General features: G+C 50.6%; 2 protein-coding genes across 3 annotated transcripts; one reads left to right on the top strand and one right to left on the bottom strand.

The window, feature by feature from the left end:
- Positions 1-4,006: 4,006 nt before the first annotated feature.
- LOC134562080 (zinc finger protein with KRAB and SCAN domains 1-like) lies at positions 4,007-7,423 on the bottom strand. Of its 2 annotated transcripts, none has more exons than XM_063419539.1 (3): positions 7,296-7,423; positions 6,626-6,707; positions 4,007-6,440 (listed from the first exon to the last, which is right to left on the bottom strand). In XM_063419539.1, the coding sequence occupies exons 2-3, from the start codon at positions 6,678-6,680 to the stop codon at positions 5,686-5,688; spliced, it is 810 nt and encodes a 269-aa protein (XP_063275609.1). In that variant the 5' UTR covers positions 6,681-6,707; positions 7,296-7,423; the 3' UTR covers positions 4,007-5,685. The 2 variants fall into 2 exon arrangements, with proteins under 2 accessions (XP_063275609.1, XP_063275610.1); XM_063419540.1 differs by having other exon boundaries at positions 7,250-7,378.
- Positions 7,424-8,462: 1,039 nt separating this feature from the next.
- LOC134562061 (zinc finger protein 239-like) lies at positions 8,463-11,408 on the top strand. Its single transcript, XM_063419521.1, has 2 exons — positions 8,463-8,957; positions 9,143-11,408. Exons 1-2 carry the CDS (start codon positions 8,660-8,662, stop codon positions 9,805-9,807), a joined length of 963 nt encoding a protein of 320 aa, XP_063275591.1. The 5' UTR covers positions 8,463-8,659; the 3' UTR covers positions 9,808-11,408.
- Positions 11,409-22,128: the final 10,720 nt, after the last annotated feature.

Here is a 22,128-nt window from a genome sequence, read left to right as displayed (position 1 = left end):
CCGGCCCGGCCCGGCCGCTCCGCCCTGGCCCGCGCCGTTCCGGCCTGGCCGCGCTCGGGGCAGCGCCTGCGGCACCGCGCCCCTGGAGCGGCCCCTGCCACAGCCCCGGCACCGCCACCCTCGGGGGCTCTGCCCGGGGGCTCCGTGCCCGCGGGGCTCCGTGCCCGCGGCTCCCGCCGCTCCCCGCCCGGGGCCCCTGCCGGCAACGAGACGCCCTGCGACCCTCCCGGGCTCCCCTCCTGTCCCCGGGATCCCCTCCCGTCCCCGGGATCCCCTCCTGTCCCCGGGATCCCCTCCCGTCCCCGGGATCCCCTCCTGGCCCCGGGATCCCCACCTCTCCCCGGGCCCGTCCCCCACCACGCGGCCGCTCCCGCCGCCGGTTCCGCTCCCAGGGCCATCCTCCCGCAGGAGGAGCTGCCGCCGGGATCCGCCCGCGCCCGCCTCCGCCTCCGCCTCCCTCCTCCCCAGCCCGTCCCATCGCTCCTCCCTCGCCCTCCATCCCTGCAGGGTGGCTCCTTCCACAGCCCCGCCATCGGCACCTGCGGGGGCCGTGCCCGCTGGGGCCGTACCCGAGCGCTCCGGGAAATGTTTCCTTCTCAGCTTTTTCTCAGCCCTGCAGCTCTCCAGGCACGGGGGCAGCACCAAGGCTTTTCCACCTGCCTCCCTCACCTCGCCCTGGTCTCCCTGCTGTCCCCAAACCATCGGGAAAAGCCTTCCAACCCTCTCTTTGCGATATTAAAGGCAGGCCTAGCTTTGTTTTGGCGCTGGGATCACACAGCCCCAGCTATTTCACACACCAGCTCCTCTCTGTGTCACTAATACAAATCCATCCCTTTTCCCAAACTCACACGGATTTGCTGAACGTTCCCACAACTTCATGTACATATTTAATGACTTCTGAGAACTCATTTACATCAGAGGAAGGGATCTCCCAAGGGTCTCTGGGGGTTGTTTGGGGAACATCCCATTCGTCAAATGATCCTGTTATGGTCATGAGCCTCCTAAATCCAGTTTGTCCCCTTTGAAGGCGTCCCAGCTCCGGGATGTGGCCAAGACACACCTTTGCCCCAGCACTGCTCAGAGCCCAGGCTGTATTTTCATGGCTCAGACACCACTTGCACAAGGAGATGGCTGAAGGCAGGAGTGAGCACTGGCTGGGAAAGTTCAGGGAATTCACAGCTCTAAACACTGTTTGTCAGCGTTCCAGATGTTCCCAGCGTTTGTTGGAGATTGCCCCAGCTCTGTGCTGGTTTTCTCCCTGGAGCCCCAGCGCCGGTGGCCAACATGCCTGGATGTGGGTCAGCTCCGTGCCTGGCGGTGCCTCCAGCACTGAGCGCCCTCAGGGGCAGCCTGAGGAGCTGGGAATGCCAGGCCAGGTGGGAGAAGCTGATGCTGCCCGGTGTGTGCACAGGAATGAGGCCGTGTCTCCTTGCAGGGCATTTGCAGGGCAAGGCCCAGCTCAGCCCACACTGCCATGCCCAAACCCAGCCCATTTCCTGCATGCTTTTCCACAGGATCAGTTCATTCCCGTTCCCACTGCCCCATCCCTCTCCTTTCCTCCCAGCACATACGTAGCCTCCCTCACACACCGTCATTACCATGGACCCGTAACAAGGAATTCTGGCTCGAGGCATGGGAAATAAGGATTCACTTTAGTCTTTCTTGAGATCTGGCTGTTGGAAGGCTCCAAACCTACAGTGTTTCCTGTGGATCTTGGGAACTGGGGCCCTGGAGCCTAAGTGCCACAGCCAGCTGGGCCCTTCCACAGGAGGAAAACTCAGGGGTTTTTTAAGTTCCCTGAGGCTGATCCAGTTGCCATCACCCAAGCCCCAGGAATAATCAAAGCGAGTGGATCAGTGCCATTAAAAACATGGAAACAGCCCAAATCTGACCATCAGGTTTGCTCATCCAGGTTTGCTGGGGAAGGGTTTTGTCTCCTTTGCTGCTGAAAGCCAAAGGGAGATTTGGAAAGAGCGCTAAGATCCCTGTGGGGTTTAGGGATGTTTGGGATGATCAGTCAGTGGGATGAGCTCAGGGCATGGATGGGGTCCCAGAGCCTGTGCTGGGCCAGGCACAAGAACAGGAGTTGGATGGAAAAGGGGTTTTCCCATGTTCTTCTGTTGGAGAAATGCAGCACAATCCCTTTCCCTGGAATAGCAGGCCTGGAGCTGGTGCATCCCTCAGGCCTTGTACCTGCCCAGGTGCTCACGGGCAATGATCACTCACTGGATCTGTGCTGTGCCCTGGTAGATCTGCAGGGAAAACCAGAGACAGGTGAGCCAGCAGCTGGGAAAGGTGTTTGACCAGAGTCTGCACACCTGTGACCCCTCCCTGCACCAAGCCAGGGGGCAGGAAGAGGCAAAACTTGGAAAAATTAGTGTGACAATGACCCATAAGAGGCAATAAGCACATCCAGGTGTGTGTTCAGTGCAGGAGGGATCCAGGGAACCCCCAGGCAGAGCCCAGGTTGCCTCCAGGACAGCAGAATTTGGGGATTTTAGTATTTCAGCTCCCACTCCTGCCTGAAGCTGCTTTGGCAAATCACTCCCATACCTGCAAATCCACTTTCTCTGAAGTCACAAAATCAGGATAATATTCCCTGTGCTCAATATGGTGCGTTAATTCATGTTCTTATCACAGAATCACAGAATCACAGAATCACAGAATCACAGAATCACAGAATAACGAGGTTGGAAGAGACCTCTAAGATCATCAAGTCCAACCTATGCCTTAACACCTCAACTAGACTATAGCACTAAGTGCCATGTCCAGTCTTTTTTTAAACACATCCAGAGATGGTGACACCACCACCTCCCTGGGAAGAAAATTCCAGTCCTTTATTATTCTTTCAGTGAAAATTTTTTTCCTAATATCTAACCTGTACCTTCCCTGACGTAGCTTGAGACTGCGTCCCCTTGTTCTGTCAGTTGCTGCTCGGTGGAATGGATATTATGGATTATAGTATGTTAAATCATAAACACAAACTGTAAATATGTCACATGAAATGTAACCTTAGTTCCAGCCAGCCACGGAATTGACAAATTCCAAGGCAGGCAACACCCAGAAACCACCTTTTAGGAGGAGACAATGAAATGTTGGGAACCTGGGGCACCGTCATTGGCATCAGAAAGGAGGAACATTAAAATAAGCAATCAGTTCTTCCTCCCAAACGCAGCAGAGTCATCAGAGCTCCACCATCTCGCTGATCACTGGAGGAGAACATCTGTCCATTCAAAATTTCGGCTCCCATTCACTCACGGGAGGACCCAAATTGACACTTCTCCCTCCCATAGGAGACCCCATTAGCAGACCAGTGACACCGATAAATTCGAATAACTATTCCAGGGAAACAAAGAACTGTGGGGAAATCTTATGCCAGGGGCAAAATAAAGTGTATAAAACCTGGACCCCAGACGGGGCCAATTGGTGAACACTGGGGGACTGCAGTGCGACAGAGGCTGCTTTCCGTTCACCCTTTGACGATCCCGGGTCATCGTCACCGTAACTCCGCTTGTTGGTTTTACTGAAATTCTGTAATTTGATTTTTTTAATAAATCAAATTATATTCCAATTGGCACAGTTAATTGGCATTTATATGATACGATAGGATATGATGATATGATATATGTTATACTACATTACATTGTGTTATGTTATATATTATATTACATTATGTTATATATCATATCATATATCATTATCATATCTTATATCAACAAGGCAATAAAAAGAGGTATAATTTGCACCATGATAATAATAACATGTTAATACATAAATGCAGAACCCAATGTTATTTTTATAAAATAATGTCATTTTTAACATGTGGAAGTGGGGAGCACTGGGTGCTGCGGGTCTGCCCCGCAGCTGCGGAGCCTGAGCCAGAGGAATTTCCTGTTTCTTTTCCTCTCTGACACTTCTTTTCTTAATTCTCTACCTCACATTCCTTGTACAGTGTTAAAAATGAAGCACACTCCGCTGAAAAATATTTAAGAGATTTAATGAAGGATAATAAGGGATAAAACAGAAGGCAAAATATACAGGGGCCTGGCAAAGCCAGTACACACCCACTGCTTCAGTCTGCAGTCTTTTATACCGTTGCAGATGTATTATTTCCTCAAGTGATTTAGCAGATTTAGTTTAAGCTTGTTGACCACAATCTTAATTCAGATTTTCTGCAACCTTGCACACTTCAAGAGTTGAACACGTCGCAGGTCTAGGGTGGTCCTCTGATGCCACTTTAAGGAGTTTTGCTATTTCTCCTCTTATGCTCTTCTGCTCTCCGTTTATGCTATCTTGGACATATACATTGCAATAATAATCATATCTTAAAATTCATCTTTTCCAAGCCCAATTACATCTTGTGAAAGCCTCTCTTCCCCTTTTACACTGCTCAAAGCGTTTACAAATTTTATCCTACGTTAAAGCGGTTAAAAACTTACCACAACTATTTACAAGCAATTACAATTTTATAATTAAAGTAAATAAATTACAGTGAAATCCAGCTACTACAAGATTGTTTAGAACCTTCAATAAAATAAATCTTAAATAAATCCATAGGTGCTGGTGCTGTGGTCTCATTTGCACCTCACTGGGGTAGAGGCGTCTCTCCCTCCTGGCACTGCAGCCCACGGGCAGGGGCCCTTCCCACTGCAATGGTTCTGGGATTCTGTCAGGGACTCACTTTCCTTTTCTTCTTCCCTCTGCTTGGAGCTGGCAATGGGCTGGAAAATGTCCAGCAAACCAACCTTTGCTGTCTGCTTTGTCAGCCTACACAGCTTCAGGACCTTGTCACCTGCCCCTTGGGCACAGCTCCCCTGGGCAGCAGGGCAGAACCGGCACCCTGGGAGCCTTGGGAATTCCCCTCTGGGATCCACGGCACACGCTGGGATGATCTGGAATTTCAGTTTCATGACACAGCACCCCACGGCCCTCCCAAGAGCCCTGAGTTCACTCAAACCCATCATCCCCCACATTCCCTGGAAGTTCAGCCCATGTCCCCACCCATGTCCGTGTGCCCTGATGTCCCCACCCATGCCCGTATCCCCACCATGCCCCCAGTCTTGGCCTTCCATGTCCCCACCCGTGTCCATGTCACCCCCATGTCTCCATCCATGTCCATGTCACCATCCATGGCCATGTCCCCTTGAGCTCCTTTTGCATCCAGGTGCCCACAGGGGGCCAGGAAGATGTGCAGACCACCAGCCAGCTGTCTTCCCACCATGGATCACCAGGACCGTGGATCCCCAAGGCTCTGCACAACACGGCTCACTGGGGATCATTCAATGGGCTCCTCCAACGGGGGATGGAGTTGGAGCAGTGCACAAAGCTCTTCCCGCACGCGGGGCACTTGCAGGGCTTCCCTTCCTGCTGCCTCCACTGCTCATGGGTCACGCCACACCTCTGGGACAAGATCTTCCTACACTCAGGACATTGTTAGGACCTCTCTCCACTGTGCATCTGCCGGTGGACAAACAGCTTGCAGTGCTGGATGAAGCTCTTCCCACATTCTGAGCACGTGTAGAGGCATTCCCCAGTGTGCACTGTCTGCTGCATGATCAGGCCAGAGCTGTCACAGAAGCTGTTCCCGCTCTCCCCACACACACAGGGTCAGATTCCAGTGCACAGCATCTGGTGGTGTTTGAGGTGGGAGCTCTTCATGAAGCCTTTCCCACATTCTCCACATTTCTAGTGCCGTTCAACAGTGTGGATCCTCCTGTGCTTGGATAAAGTGGAGTTCTCAGTGAAGCTCTTCCCACATTCCCCACACTCATATGGCCGTTCCCCAGTGTGGACTCTCAGGTGGACAATCAGGTTGGAGCTCGTAGTGAAGCACTTCCCACACTCCCCACACTCATAGGGCCGTTCCCCAGTGTGGATCCTCTGGTGGACAATCAGGTTGGAGCTTGTAGTGAAGCACTTCCCACACTCCCCACACTCATAGGGCCGTTCCCCAGTGTGGATCCTCTGGTGGACAATCAATTTAGAGCTCCGAGTGAAGCTCTTCCCACACTCCCCACACTCATAGGGCCGTTCCCCAGTGTGGACTCTCAGGTGGATCATCAGGTTAGAGGTATCTCTGAAGCGCTTCCCACATTTCCCACACTCACAGCGCTGCTCCCCAGTGTGGATCTTCTGGTGCCGGAGCAGGCTGGACTTTGCACAGAAACTCTTCCCACATTCCAAGCACTGGTGCAGCTTCTTGCCATTGTGAAGCTGTTCATGCACCACCAGCTCAGAGCTCTGGCCACATCTCTGGCTGCCTTCCTGACACAGGGTGGGTCCTTCCTCCTTGGAGCACCCTGGCATGGGTTTGGAGCCCCTCCTCGGGCGGGATCTCCGCGCCTTTTCCTCCCCGTTGCATTCCTGTGCCATGGAGCCGCTCAAAACAGCCTCTTCCACGAGGTTCTGCTGAGGGGATTTGTCCTCCCTAGGCTCCTTGTCTGGGGGAGGAAGGACAAGGACAGGATGGGATTTGCCTCCATGCCAGAGGGAAGGGCAAGGAGATCCCCCCAGTGCATCCCCGGCAGGACGGCGTTGGCAGCGGGGTTGTCCTGCAGCCGGGGCCAGGCTGGGCTGGGAGATGGAGCAGGAGAGAGGGGCAAAGGGGCACTGACTTCCTCCTCACCTGCCTGGGGGTCCTGGGGCATCCTCCTCTTCCTCACAGCCTTCTCTTCCTCCATCCAGCCAAAGTCTGGCAATGGGAATTCCTGGTGTGGGAAAGACATTCTGTGAGTGCATTGGCTTTGAAGGTCCTGCTGTCCAAATCATCTCCAGAAGTCACCGCCTGTCTGGTGTCCATAAAATCCTCCAAATCAAGGAGTCCAAAAACACTGTCCCAGGGCTTCCCTGTTTCCAGTGTCCTTCCTTTGGGGTTATGGGGGTCCCTCTTCTCAGAGCTGCTGGGGGGCCCGTGGGTCCTGGGGATCCCCCCTCTCCCGCTTCCTGCTTCGGCTCGCTCAGGGGGTTTTGGGGCTGCCAGGGCTCATCCTGCCCTGATTCTGACTCGGCTCCCAGCTGTCCCAGGGTCCTCTTCCTCAGCATTCCCCCACTCCAGCCACTCAGCGCTTCTTCCCCCACTCCCCGACAACACTGTCACGCTCGGGGGGCCCGGACCCCCCTCATCTCCAGCCTCCACCACCCCTCCACAAACACTCCACTCTGCAATCTGCGAGTTCCAAACCCCACATTCCTTCCCCTCCCACACCCCACATCCCCCCCAAAATAAAAAGCCAAAACCCCCCAACCGTACCGGGGATCCCGGGATAGATTTGGGGCGAGCTTCCCCTCCCCGTCACCTGCGGGCTGCCGGGCAACGCGATGCGGTCGCGCCCAGCGGAGCTGCGGCCTCAGCGGGCTCGCCGTGGAACACCGACCCTCTCCTGCTGCCGCTCCTCGCGGTGCTCCTCGTGTTGCTGCTCCTCCCCTTCGTCTCTCCCTCCTCTTCCTCCCGCCCCTTCTCCGCCCCCAGCCCGGGCCCCCCTTTCCCGCCCGCTCTGCCCCGCGGCCGCCGCAGCGCCGCTGTTGGGTAGGGGGGAGCCCCCGGGAGGCCCCGGGGATGGGCGGGGGGCTCGGGGCTCCCCCCAGGGCAGACCCGGCCGTGCCGTCCCCCTGCCCCCCGAGCCGAAACTCCGCTCCCGGGGGTGCCTGGCTACCAGGGGTGGCACAGGGGGGTGGGAGTGGGGAGCGCTGGGCGCTGCGGGGGCAGCTGCAAGCCAGAGGTGTTTCCCATTGCTTTTTCTCTCTGACACCGCTTTCCTATTTCTCTACCACACACTTCTTGTTCAATGAGAGAAACGAAGCACACTCCTCTTAAACTGTTAAGCGTTTTTATAAATGATAATAAGGGTGCACACTGTCCCCAAGCCCCCTACCCATCCCTGGCGGGGTCTCCCCACCCAAACGCCGGTGCTGCAGCGGCCGCGGTCCGGGGAAATGGGGGGAAGGGGGGTCGTGCTGGTGGTGGAGGAGGAGGAGGAGGAAGAGGAGGGAGAAAGGAGGAGGAGGAGCCGGAACAGGAAAAGAGCGACGGAGTTCGACGAGCGGCCCGCAGAGCCCACCGCACCTCCGGCCCCCGCAGCATTGCCGGTGACCAGGGAGAGGGAGCTCACCCCAAATCTGTCCGGGGGTCCCCGAGAGGTTTGGGGTTTTTTTTTTGGAATGGAGTTGGGAGCTAAGAGATTCCAGAATCGCGCCGCAAATATCTTTGCATGTGCCTGGGAGGTTTTTTGGGGAGGAGATGGGGATATTTTCAGATCTTGCAGGAGTGCAAAGCTGAGCCGTAGTTGCCCCTGGGGGGATTTTGGGGTCCCACGCAGCGATCGCGCGGTGCCGGCGGGGCGGGACGTTGGTTTTGGGGATCCCGGGAGAGGCGGGGATGAAGGGCGGGAGGCCCGGAGTGGGGAGGGGGGCGATGGCAGAGCTGGGGCAGCTCGGGCAGCCTGGAGGGGTGGTGGGGGCTGGAGATGAGGGGGGTCCGGGCCCCCCGAGCGTGGAAGTGTTGTCGGGGAGTGGGGGAAGAAGCGCTGAGTGGCTGGAGTGGGGGAATGCTGAGGAAGGGGACCCTGGGACAGCTGGGAGCCGAGTCAGAATCAAGGCAGGATGAGGCCTGGCAGCCCCAAAACCCCCTGAGCGAGCCGAAGCAGGAGGCGGGAGAGGGGGGATGCCCAGGACCCACAGGCCCCCCAGCAGCTCTGAGAAGAGGGACCCCCATAACCCCAGAGTAAGGACACTGGGAACAGGGAAGCCCTGGGACAGTGTTTTTGGAGTCCTTCTTGATTTGGAGGATTTTATGGACACCAGACAGACGGTAACTTCTGGAGATGGACAGCAGGACCTTCAAAGCCAATGCACTCACAGAATGTCTTTCCCACACCAGGAATTCCCAGTGCCAGACTTTGGCTGGGTAGAGGAGGAGAAGGCTGTGAGGAAGAGGAGGATTCCTGCGGATCCCCAGGCAGGTGAGGAGGAAGTCAGTGCCCCTTTGCCCCTCTCTCCTGCTCCATCTCCCAGCCCAGCCTGGCCCTGGCTGCAGGACAACCCCGCTGCCGACGCCGTCCTGCCGGGGTTGCACTGGGGGGATCTCCTTGGCCTTGCCTCTGGCACGGAGGCAAATCCCATCCTGTCCTTGTCCTTCCTCCCCCAGACAAGGAGGCCAGGAAGGACAAATCCCCTCAGCAGAACCTCGTGGAAGAGGCTGTTTTGAGCGGCTCCATGGCACAGGAATGCAACGGGGAGGAAAAGGCGCGGAGATCCCGCCCGAGGAGGGGCTCCAAACCCATGCCAGGGTGCTCCGAGGAGGAAGGACCCACCCTGTGCCAGGAAGGCAGCCAGAGATGTGGCCAGAGCTCTGAGCTGGTGGTGCATGAACAGCTTCACAATGGCAAGAAGCTGCACCAGTGCTTGGAATGTGGGAAGAGTTTCTGTGCAAAGTCCAGCCTGGTCCGGCACCAGAAGATCCACACTGGGGAACGGCACTGTGAGTGTGGGAAATGTGGGAAGCGCTTCAGAGACACCTCTGGCCTGATGATCCACCTGAGAGTCCACACTGGGGAACGGCCCTATGAGTGTGGGGAGTGTGGGAAGAGCTTTGCTGACAGGTCCAGCCTGAACTCCCACCAGAGGATCCACACTGGGGAACGGCCCTATGAGTGTGGGGAATGTGGGAAGAGCTTCACTGAAAGCTCCAACCTGATTGTCCACCAAAGGATCCACACTGGGGAACGGCCCTATAAATGTGGAGAATGTGGGAAAGACTTCAGAAAGAGCTCCCACCTCAAACACCACCAGATGATCCACACTGGGAAATGACCCTGTGTGTGTGGGCAGTGCAGGAAGAGCTTCTGTGACAGCTCTGGCCTGATCATGCAGCAGACAGTGCACACTGGGGAATGCCCCTACACGTGCTCAGAATGTGGGAAGAGCTTCATCCAGCACTCCAAGCTGTTTGTCCACCGGCAGATGCACAGCGGAGAGAGGCCCTAACAGTGTCCTGAGTGTGGGAAGAGCTTGTCCCAGAGCTGTGCCGTGACCCAAGAGCAATGGAGGCAGCAGGAAGGGAAGCCCTACAAGTGCCCCGCGTGCGGGAAGAGCTTTGTGCGCTGCTCCAACTCCATCCCCCGTTGGAGGAGCCCATTGGATGATCCCCAGTGAGCCCCATTGGGCAGAGCCTTGGAGATCCATGGTCCTGGTGATTCATGGTGGGAAGACAGCTGGCTGGTGGTCTCCACATCTTCCTGGGCCCCTGGGGGCACCTGGATATAAAAGGAGCTCAAGGGGACGTGGCCATGGATGGTGACATGGACATGGATGGAGACATGAGGGTGACATGGACACGGGTGGGGACATGGAGGGTCAAGATTGGGGGCATGGTGGGGATACGGGCATGGGTGGGGACATGGGCTGAACTTCCAGGGAATGTGGGGGATGATGGGTTTGAGTGAACTCAGGGCTCTTGGGAGGGCCGTGGGGTGCTGTGTCATGAAACTGAAATTCCAGATCATCCCAGCGTGTGCCGTGGATCCCAGAGGGGAATTCCCAAGGCTCCCAGGGTGCCGGTTCTGCCCTGCTGCCCAGGGGAGCTGTGCCCAAGGGGCAGGTGACAAGGTCCTGAAGCTGTGTAGGCTGACAAAGCAGACAGCAAAGGTTGGTTTGCTGGACATTTTCCAGCCCATTGCCAGCTCCAAGCAGAGGGAAGAAGAAAAGGAAAGTGAGTCCCTGACAGAATCCCAGAACCATTGCAGTGGGAAGGGCCCCTGCCCGTGGGCTGCAGTGCCAGGAGGGAGAGACGCCTCTACCCCAGTGAGGTGCAAATGAGACCATAGCAGCAGAGCCTATGGATTTTTTTGCAGATTTATTTTATTGAATAATTGAATAAACAATCTTGTAGTAGTTGGATTTCACTATAATTTATTTGCTTTAATTGCAAAATTGTAATTGCTTGTAATTAAATATGATGCCTTCTAAAGTGCTTTGAAGTAGGAGAAATTTGTAAGTTCTTGTGATCAATGTAAAAGGGGAAGCAAGGCTTTCACAAGAGTAAGTGGGCTTGCAAAGGATGTATTTTAAGATATAATTATTTTTGCAATATATATGTCCAAGATAGCAGAAACGGAGAGCAGAAGAGCATAAAAGGAGAAATAGCAAAACCCCTTAAAGTGGCATCAGAAGACCACCCTGGACCTCCAAAGTGTTCAACTCTTGAAGTGTGCAAGGTTGCAGAAAATCTGAATTAAGATTGTGGTCAACCAGCTCAAACTAAATCTGCTAAATCACTTGAGGAAATAATACATCTGCTACGGTATAAAAGACTGCAGACTGAAGCAGTGGGTGTGTACTGGCTTTGCCAGGCCCCTGCATCTTTTGCTTTCTGTTTTATCCCTTATTATCCTTTATTAAAATGCTTAAAAATGCTTCATTTTTAACCCTGAACAAGAAATGTGAGGTAGAGAAATAGGAAAGAGGTGTCAAAGAGGAAAAGAAATAGAAATTCCTCTGGCTGGGACTGCGCAGCTGCGGGGCAGAGCTGCAGCACCCAGTGCTCCCCACTTCCACCTTTTAAAAATGACATTATTTTATAAAAATAACATTGGCATCTCATTTATGTATTAGCTTTTGCATGTTGTTATTGATCATAAGTATTTAGATATGGTACAAATTGTACGTCTTTTTATCTCCTTGATAATACAGTGTAATATATCACTTTAAGTAGGAACTGTATTGCTCATAGAAATAGTAGTGTAATAAATATAATGTCTGTGTATTGCTTACACAAATAATGCTGTGATGAACGGATTGTACTCTAGACCTTAGCAAAACAGAAGCTGTGCAAAGGCTTTTGTGTGAGTAGGAAGAAGAGTGTGAGGCCATGCACTGCCTGCCCTGCCCAAGGGATAACAGTGACACAAGACAGAGCACCGGAGGAGACTGGGGGAGAGCTCGTTAACTCCTGTGATCAGAAAAGTGTGAAACACCAAGGATGAAATCACGGGAAGGAATCAAATTGATTAACTTGATCTCAGGATGTCACACGGGTGAGTCAGGATGGGAAACCTGAACACAAAGAGCCTCTGCAACATCCAAGGCTCTGGGGAATGTTTAAACAGTGTATAAGCTAATGGATATGCATGTAACCCCAGCAATATAACAGTATATGGAGAACATGATTTTAGGGGTTTTTTGTTGCTCTTTGGCCGTTCGTCAAAAGCCCCCAGCGCTGGAAATACTGCCCTTCTTTTACCCTGTTATTAAACTTTTTAAAAATTCTAGAGTGAGCTTTGTTTTTCACAAGGAGCAGTGAAGCCCCTTTGGAACCAGCTTTTTTTGTCTCTGCTGCCCCTCCAGCACCAGGAACCCACCCGGGAGCTGCCTGGGACCCATCTTGGAGCCCTCCTGCAGATTTTCCCAGGAACTGCCCCAGGAACTCCTCCAGCAGCCACACAGGAATGAGAGGAAAGATGTGTGCTAATGTCTTTACATCAGTGTCTTTACAAAATAATTTGACGGGTGAAGGTTATGGGTGTTAAAGTCTTTGGAACCTTAATGTCTCCACTGACTTCGGGCAGCAGGTTCAGTCGAAGAGCCCAGACAGAAGCAGACAAGGGTCTGCACCAGCCTGGACAGCTGAACTTTGGGGTAAAAGGACAGGTTCAAGGAGGAATTTGTGGTTGGTGGCTCAGGAAGGCTGTACCTTCCTCCAGACAATGGGAAAAGGAAGAGGGCAACGTGCTGCTGGCAGTTTAGGATAAAAGGAGGCTGCACCCTCTGACAGCTGGAGAATGAAAAACCCCATGGACTTGTGCCCTGGTCGACTCTCTCCCTTTATTCAAATAAAGTTGAAGGACTCCTCTGTCCCCTTTTTGAACACAAACCTCTGGCGTTTGTGGATTTTCCTGACAAGGTCTACCCAGAAATCCAGGAAACACAAAGAAACTCCATGGTTAGCACACTTTAAAATGACACCAAACTTGACGAGGTTTTCCAGGTTCAGCACAGACTTTCTGTTCAGCACTATCAGAGCACATGGCAGAGCTCCTCGGGCTACTGGGACCAGCACCACTGGAACTGCAGAGCCCAGGGGGAACCCCCAGTCCAGGGGTGCTTGTGCAGAGGGACTTGGGGTGCCCTGAAGGCCTCAGGAAGGGTCCCAGTGGAGCAGTGCTGGAAGCAGTGGAGCATTCAGAGTGGAGAAGGGGCTGTGGTTGTAAGAGGCTGTTCACCATCATGGTCCCAGAGCAGAAATGAGTGAAAACCAGCGAGAGGGAAGTCTCCCTTGCTGGGAGCTGCCAGATCCAGAAAGGGCAAACTCAGTGGAAGAAGTTCCATTTCCTTTGTCCTCTTTTCTGCACCAGCTCTTCTGACGGTGCGAGCCAGAGAAGAGCTGAGGTGCCAACCCCGGGGATTTCTGTTAGGCTTGAGCAAATCTCACCCGGGCCGTGTTGTCGGGGCTCTGCGGGGCACTGACAGGGACATCCTGGGGCACACGGGGGTGTGTGAGCACAGGGCTCTGGGGCATGCTGGAGGGCACCAGGGACATCTCAAGGGGACAGGAGGGCAAAGGGGGCCTGGAGGTCCTTCGTGAGCACCTGTGTGCCCAGCAGTGAGCTGTCCCCATGCCCCTCAGGGACACCCAGAGCCTCCCTGCCTGGGCAGTGGTCACTGGGGAGGTTCCATGTAAACAATCGCTGAGAGCTGTGCTGGGGACAGGGGCTGTGTCACAGTGGGGACAGGGGCTGTGTCACAGAGGAGCCCTTTGTGACACCCCGCTGCAGCCCCTGTGCTCAGTGTCCAGCAGGACAGGACAGGAACACAGAGCTGGTGAGGAGTCTCTGCTCAAAAGCTTGAGACCTTCCCTGCTTCCTCAGCATCCCCCTGGTGCTGAGGTTTTCCCCCAAAGATTCCAATTTCCTCCTTCTCCACTTCCAGCCCTTTTATTTCTTCTGCAGGATACAGAAGAAATAAACCCCCCAAGGTGCAGCCCCTGCAGATGGGTGAGTGAGGGGCCCTGGTGGTTTTGTAGCTACAGGGCTCAGTACAAATGCCAGAGATCAGTGTGGTGTGAACTCCCCACATCTGTGAATAATAAGTCGTGTTCCACCTAATGCTTCCTTGGTGTGGGAAATAGAAAAAGCAGAAAGCTTTCATAGCAGTGCAGATGTAGGCATAAATTTAAAAAGATACAAGAATGAGGACATAGAACAATAAAACTGTCCTTTTTGTGCTGAGTAGAGCAAGGCCTTAGCAAGTAGAAAAATATGTTAAGCAAGATAATAGAAAAGTTTAACAATGACGCTTTCTTATAGGTCCCCAAAACAACTTTTACAAATATGAAAAAGAAATTTATTATATTCAGAGTTAATATAAGTATTATAATATATATCATATAGTTATTGACTATAAGTTATAGTTATTATAAACAGTTTATTGCAATCACAATTTATAATCAGAGCCAAAAGAAGATTATTACCCTTAGCAAGTCAGGATTTTACAATTACCTATTTACACTTAAAAAAAGGGGTAAGCCAGTAAAAGATTGACCAATACCTATACATTCTGACCCTTTAACCAAAAAGCAGCTTAATAATAAACCAAAGTTACTAATGAGAACAATCCCATGAGTAACTAAGACATTTAAACCAAATAACTTCCCAAAACAATATCCAAACCCCAAGAATTTGAAATTCTCAGTTCTCTAACAATAGATTTCTGCCTCACGTTTTCAGCTAGTAATTAGCAAGAAAGCAGTTCCTCAATATACTCCCCATTATTTTGCATATAGAAACTCAAGTTTTTATTATAATTATTCACTGTTGGAGTAATCTTTCCAGAGCTGACCAATATCCACAACAATTACGAACTCATACCACATCCATTACAATCAGTAATATGCTGACAAATGTCAGCAGTATTACACATACCACCCTACAAAATAAAGCAGCAATTAATTTTGTTTTACTAGCACCTAAACATACTTGTAAAGAATTTAAAGAATTGTGCTATATAAACCTATCTAACCATTCCAAATCCATCCACAAAAACATACAAAAGCTAAAAGATTTAACAACTCAAATCAAAGAAGACAATGAGTCATAGTTAGACAATTTGTTTGAAAGATAGAACTTTAGACCTTAATGAAAAGAATGTTGTAAAATAAGTTTACATATATATTAGTTATTTTAATAGTAGTATTAGTAGTAGTACCTTATATACTTCAGGGTGTACAACAGATAATAAACAAAACCATCAAAGAAACCTTTATCATCCAAAAAACAAATGTGAGAAATAAAGTTATGAAGAATTCTCAAAATCTTACCAAAAATCAGTCTTGTACAGTTGCCTACTAACTCCACAGTAGTGTAGACAAATGTTGGAGCCCATGTTTCCATGGATTCTCAACAGAGAGAGAAAAGTACAGGCGTTGAATTAAAGCCTTTAGAGAAATTAGAATATATTAAGCCACGTGTACATAAAGTAGAGGTTTAAGCTTTAATTTTAAGAAAATGCACTCCAAGTGCTGTCCTAGGGTGACTTTGTGATGCTGGTATCCCCAACCGTCTGTTCTGTTTGTGCTGTATATTGAGTTCTGTGCCTTTAACGCTGGCTGTGAGGGCAAAGCAGGGAAAGAAGAAGCGCCAAGTTTGTTTTGAGAACAGCTCTCCTCCTGCACCTTCCTCTCTCCAGACTGTGTTCATCCGAAGCACAGACCAGTGCCTGTGACAGAGATCCTTTTTCTGCTTTTTAGTTAGTTTTAGCTAGCTAGGGCAGAGAAGTTCCCTGGACTGTTTTTTTTTTTTTTTTCCTTTTTCTTGGGACTCTTTCAATCTGCTCCTGAATGAAAACCCCAGAGGAGCACCAAGGGCTGCTACCTGCGGCCCAGCGAGCCTGGACCTCCAGAGGGACTGGGACTGATAAAAACTGAGTGAGCTGAGCCAGCCACAGCAAGGATTTTCTCAGGTTTACCATCTCTGTTCAGAGGAGTGAGAGGTTTTATTGTTTCATATTATTCATTCTTTATGCTTGTGGGCATTTTGTTGTTAAATAAATAGATTTTTTCACTTTTCTCCAAGGAAGTTCTTTTCCCAGACCAGCTGGGGGGAAGAGCCTTTTGGGTTTGCTTTCCAGAGGGACCCTATTCAGAGGTTTCCTCCCAAATTGCCCTAAACTAGGACAATACATTATGTTATTGGTGCCCCGCGTGGGGCTGGAGAGAGTGGAAAAAACTTGTATTGATTATGGATTGCATTTCGATTGTAGTTTGTGTGGGGATAAAACTGTCAGTAGCCATGTTGCAGCTTGAATTCATAATGTCTGTAGGAATGGAGTCCTTCCTGTGTTTCTGTTCCCTAGGCTTTTTTGAGGTTTTAATACCTCTCTGGTCCCTGGGTTTGTTTTCTCATCTGGAAATAGCTCCAGCGTTGTCTCTAACCCATAGCTTTTACACTAGAGGTGCACGAATTAAGATTGCTATTTTGTTAGGCTCCGCAATCATGATTTATAGGAAGTTTATAAAGGTACTGGAGTTTGTGCCAGCTATGTTTGGTTTGTGGTTCCTTTGTCCTACCCTACGTCCTAGTTCCAGCACCATGTTTTGGGGATTTATTAATAATTGTACCCAGTTTGTTAGAGAAGGAGTAGGGGATGAACCTTTGCAGCCTTTCCTTTCCCTCTTCTCTTTTGAATCTGTTACATCACTTCTTGAGAATGTTCAGCATCACCTGAATGTTAAAGATACCACCTTCCTGGTATTTCATCTGGTGAGCTTCCTCTATATGGTTTGTAGCTTCTCTAGGGTGAGGTCTGAGATTTCCAGAGGGGCTGATGAGACCCCTGACCCAGAAATAGACCCAGAAGTAGACCCAGGCTTGGAAAATCCTGAGTGGTGTGCAGAAAGGGACAGAATGGGCCGAACCTTGAAGGAATTTTCTGATCCCCCAGCCTGGGAATTTTCAAGTGAACAAATTCAGAACCCAGATGAGGTGGGGAAATATCTGGAGGAGTACTGCCATGATGACTCTAAGGAGAAAAAACTCATTGCAATAAGCTGGGCCCTGGCATATGCTTATGGCACACTGCTAGATACTGTAGGCCAGCAGAGGCGGGGGGCAGGGATACAAATCAATGCCTACCGCAGCCAAAACCCCAGTTATGAAACCAGCAGCTAAACCAGAACTTGAGCCTGAGTTGGCAGCTAAACCAGACAGTAAGCCTAAGCCCCTGGTAGTTGCTCCAGCAAAGAAGCACACACACAAAACCCATTGACCAGCAGACCACGACGATCCAGGAGAAGGACCTTCACCAAAATCAGAAGCCAATGCAACTGGCACAGGATCAGAAGCCAATATTGATTCCTTCTCCCTGAAGGACCTTCGGGGCCTAAGACAGGATTACAGGCGACAACCTGAGGAATCTAGAATTAGTTGGTTAGCCTGTCTTTGGGATGCTGCAGGCAAGGCTACAATTCTGGACAGCACTGAAATGAGACATTTGGGATCCCTGTCACTTGATCCAGTTATCAACCAGGGAATGATGAGGGGGCTCATCCTCACAGTCTCTGGGTATTGGTCCTAGGAAGTGGGGCATAAAGATATCGGTGTGCAGATGATGTCTAGATGCAGCAAACCCAGTGGAAGACCATAGAACAAGGGATTCAACTCTTGAGGGAAATGGCAGTGGCAGAGATTGTCTTCTCAGATGACATCAACACTAGAACTCATGTACATGGTGCCATGTGATGTGGCGAAAACTTGTACGACTTGGGCCACGAGAACCCACTTCTGCTGTAGCAGTAATGAAGCAGGATGACACTGAGGAGACCGTGCAGAATATGGTGAAGAAGCTCTGAGCATATGCAGATGTCATGCATGGCCCAACACATGCCAGAATCGCAGCTGTGGAAACGCATCTACAGAAACCAGGAGATAAGATGGAGGAGAACCACAAGAAACTCAGGGAGGAGATTAAAGAGGACCTTCTCCAAATCTCAGCAGTACAGATCAGAAGTTTTTAGAGTCAACTCTGTTTCCATGCAAAAATTTATGGCTTGCAAGGCAAACCAGTGAATATGTACAATAAACACTGCACTGTCTAACGGCAGCCGTGGCTCTCCTCCTACCAGAGCCACCGCTGCCGCTGGCTGATGACAACACAAGAAACTGAGCACCCAACTTGCCACCAGCTACCGGGGACGGTCACCCAGGAGCGCGATCGAGAAGGCCTTTGCTAGCACCCATGCCGCCATCACGCAACCACGCGGATTCTACCACTGGTGGAAAAGAACCTGTGCAGGGGAATGACGCCATGCCTGCACCAAATCACACCGTCCTGCCCTCAGCGCCTACGCCGCTGCCTGCTTGCTCACAGCATTTTGTGGACTGCTTCATCATGATCTCTGCGCGTGCTTCAAACCCCCAACCCTACACAGGACTTGGACAATACCAACACTTCAACAAGAGGGGGGAACAGGGCGGGCACACACCAAAAAGAAGCAACTACACAGGACATTAATGAGAGACACCACAGGATTGTAATGCACCAAAGCAGAGACATAAATGATATTGCTTCACAGAACAAATCTGATTCATCAACTGTAATAAATATCGTATATTAATGCGTGTTTTTTGGTGTATATAAAATGTGAATGTATTTTGTGAAACAAAATACACAAGGTGGTCAGGCACGAAACCGACTAGTTTCAGGATGGGCAACAGCCAGAGGCTGCTATTCTGGGAAAGACAATACCCTGCTGGGAATCGGGAAGCCCACCATTGACACCAGAATAAAGAATAAATCAAGACTGGAATCAGTCCTCTGGGGGCAGTGGAACTGTGAAGTACCTGGCCATTGCAGGAGATACGATTAGGAGAACACCTCTCATTCAGAACTTCACCTCCCATTCATACACCGGAGGAACGAACTTATCATTCATCTTTCCGCGGGAAAACCCATTCAGCAGACCAGATGGCAGAGATGAATACGAAGAAACCAACCCAAAGACAAAAGAATTGTGGGGAAATCCTCTGCTGCTGGCCAAATAAACTGTATAAAACAGGGACCCCAAAAAGGGCCAATTCGTGAATGAGGGGAATTACGGTGCGATAGAGGCCGTAACTGAGGTTCACCCAGTGTCAATCCCAGGCATCAGCACTGTGCTTCCGATTGCTGGTTTGCCCAAATTTTTGTCCTGTAATTCTTTAATTAATAAAATTTTATTTTATTAATTTGAATTGGCTTGGTATTTATAACATCAACTTCAGACCCACCAGACTTAAATTAGCAAAGAGACTTCTCTTCCTCAGATTCGGAACACCCCTCACCTCTGCCTGAATCAAGGCATCCTTCAAGAAGAATTCAGCGTGAGTCCCTGACAGATTGGGCTGTGCTCAGACATCAAGCACTTAGGGAAGGAGATCTTAAGATGGCTGAGAAACCACTTTTTGTTATGCCAGTTAGATATGGCAGAGGAGGGGTCAATCCAAGGTGGGAACCGCTGAGCCATGATGATATTAAAGATTTGAGGAAAGCTATTAAAGACAGTGGACTGGGTTTGCCTTATTTCAAGCAATTATTAAAAGGAGTATTTCAAAATGTGGACTAAACACCACATGACTGTCGTTACATTGCCAATTTAATACTGACCGTGTCATAATACATGTTATGGGAATCAAAATGGAGAAGATTTTTGATTCAGCTACATGAGAGTTATGCGGGTGGTCCTCACACTGCAGTAATGTTGGCAGATATGGCCAGAGATCACCACGTGACAGGCCAGAGGATCAACTAGATCTAGACAGAGCTGTGTTAAGGGACATTAAAAATGCTGCTCGCAAAGCTTTGCTACTCACCCAACCAGTTGGGATCCCTGAGGGAACTTATACAGGAGTAAAGCAAGGAGCAGCTGAACCCTATGCAGCATTTATTGTTTGCTTGATGCAAGCTTTGGAGAGACAATGTGAGGACAATGTGGCCCATCCAATCCTCCTTCGTAATCTTGCTTATGCAAATGCGAATGGGGAATGCAAAAAGGTCATCCAAAATCAAGCTGAACCTACTGTGCCTCAAATATTAGAGGCTTGTACAAAATTGAAACCCCCGAACATATAGCTGCGATCCAGACAGAAGCTCTGGGAGAAAAACTTGAAAAAGCTCTCACATTTCAAGCACAAACAAGGGAGGATAAACTTGCTAAAGCCCTTGAAGGCCTCAGCTCAGCACTCCAGCAAAATAAAACATCACAGGACAACAAGAATGACAAGAGACCGTGCTTTCGATGCAGGAAACCTGGACATATATCAAAATACTGTCCCGAGGTTTTCACCGAAAACCACCTTATGGTTGCCCAAGATGGGCAAAGGGAGGCACACCCCATGAGCTGAGCTGTGGTTCTTCCTGCGCTATTGTGGAGAAAACACGAGGACATGGGATGGAAAATCTACTGCTGCTCTGACACAACGGGTGCATGAACTGAAGGGAGGCAAGACTCAGAGAGGAAGTTCCACCAAAAGGGAAGCAGCTCCAGTTGCCTGTAGCCGAACTGCCAGGTATGATGATGATGACTTATATTACAGCATTACAGGCTGGGGACACTGTGGCTGGACAGTGTTCAGGTGGAAAGGGACCTGGGGGTGCTGGTCGACAGCCGGTTGGATATGAGCCAGCAATGTGCTTTGGTGGCCAAGGCCAATGACATCCTGGCCTGCATTAGGAATTGTGTGACCAGCAGGAGCAGGGAGGTCATTCTTTTCCTGTACTCGGTGCTGGTGAGACCACATCTTGAGTACTGTGTCCAGTTCTGGGCCCCTCAGTTTAGGAAGGATATTGAGATGCTTGAGTGTGTCCAGAGGAGAGCAACAAGGCTGGTGAGGGGCTTGGAACACAAGCCCTATGAGGAACGCTTGAAGGAGCTGGGGTTGTTCAGCCTGGAGAAGAGGAGGCTTAGAGGTGATCTTATTGCTCTCTACAACTTCCTGAAGGGAGATTGTAGACAGGTGGGGGTCGGTCTCTTCCGCCGGGCAGCAACTGACAGAACAAGGGGACACAGTCTCAAGCTACGTCAGGGAAGGTACAGGTTAGATATTAGGAAAAGATTTTTCATTGAAAGAGTAATAAAGCACTGGAATTGTCTTCCCAGGGAGGTGGTGGAATCACCATCTCTGGATGTGTTTAAAAAAAGACTGGACATGGCACTTAGTGCTATAGTCTAGTTGAGGTGTTAAGGCATAGGTTGGACTTGATGATCTTAGAGGTCTCTTCCAACCTCATTATTCTGTGATTCTGTGACTTGTCTGATCCCCTTGAAGCAACTTCCAAGACATATGCCCAAGAAAAGAAGGATAACCAGGCTTAGAGGGGCCCTGCCTCTAGCCAGGTTAGAGGCTAGGGAAAATCGTGTTTTTTGGACTATGTGGATTCGTTGGCCTGGCACATCTGAACCACAAGAATATGAGGCCTTGGTTGACACTAGTGCACAGTGCACATTAATCCCATCAAGACATGGTGGGGCAGAATCTGTCTCTATTGCTGTCACAACAGAGGGATCACAGGATTTTACTTTGGTGGAAGCTGATGTGAGCCTGACTGGAAATGAGTGAAAGAAACACCCTATTGTGACTGGCCCAGGGGTCCCATGCATTTTTGTTGGAGTCCAGGGCATCCCTCTGGTCGCCCCGGAGGGTCAAGGACCCTGTCAAAGGGGTCTGCGACCCGGGCAGGGGGCTTTGGAATGTTTACAGGAGGGTCTGGGACCTGTACAGGGGGTTGTAAGCCTTGGCACACAGCCCAGGGAGATGCAGGCTTTGACTTCAGTCCATGGGAGAAACTACCTACACTGCAGGAGGAGTTACAAGTCACCAAAGTGTGAAATAGATAGTAACCAGTTTATCACTGGGGGTGCATGTGTTTTGGGTGTGTGGATTCGAGAGGACAAGACAGAGGGTTCGGGCCATGGTCCTGTCCTTCTTCTTCTTCTTCTGGTCCGACATTTCTGCTGTGAAGGTGGCACGTTTGGATAGGGTCAAAGCAGATATGACCTGTCTAGCATAGGTGTTGGGTATTGGTGATTAATTGTAAATAATAGAAACGTAATATGTAGTATAAGAGGCCAAGACCCTCCCGGAGGAGGGGAGAGGCTTGTTGCCA

This window comes from Prinia subflava, chromosome 26 (genome assembly GCF_021018805.1).
Source record: "Prinia subflava isolate CZ2003 ecotype Zambia chromosome 26, Cam_Psub_1.2, whole genome shotgun sequence".
Taxonomy (NCBI): Eukaryota; Metazoa; Chordata; class Aves; order Passeriformes; family Cisticolidae; genus Prinia; species Prinia subflava.
Note: the sequence above shows the minus strand (reverse complement) of the source record. Positions and strands in the feature narration are given on the sequence as shown.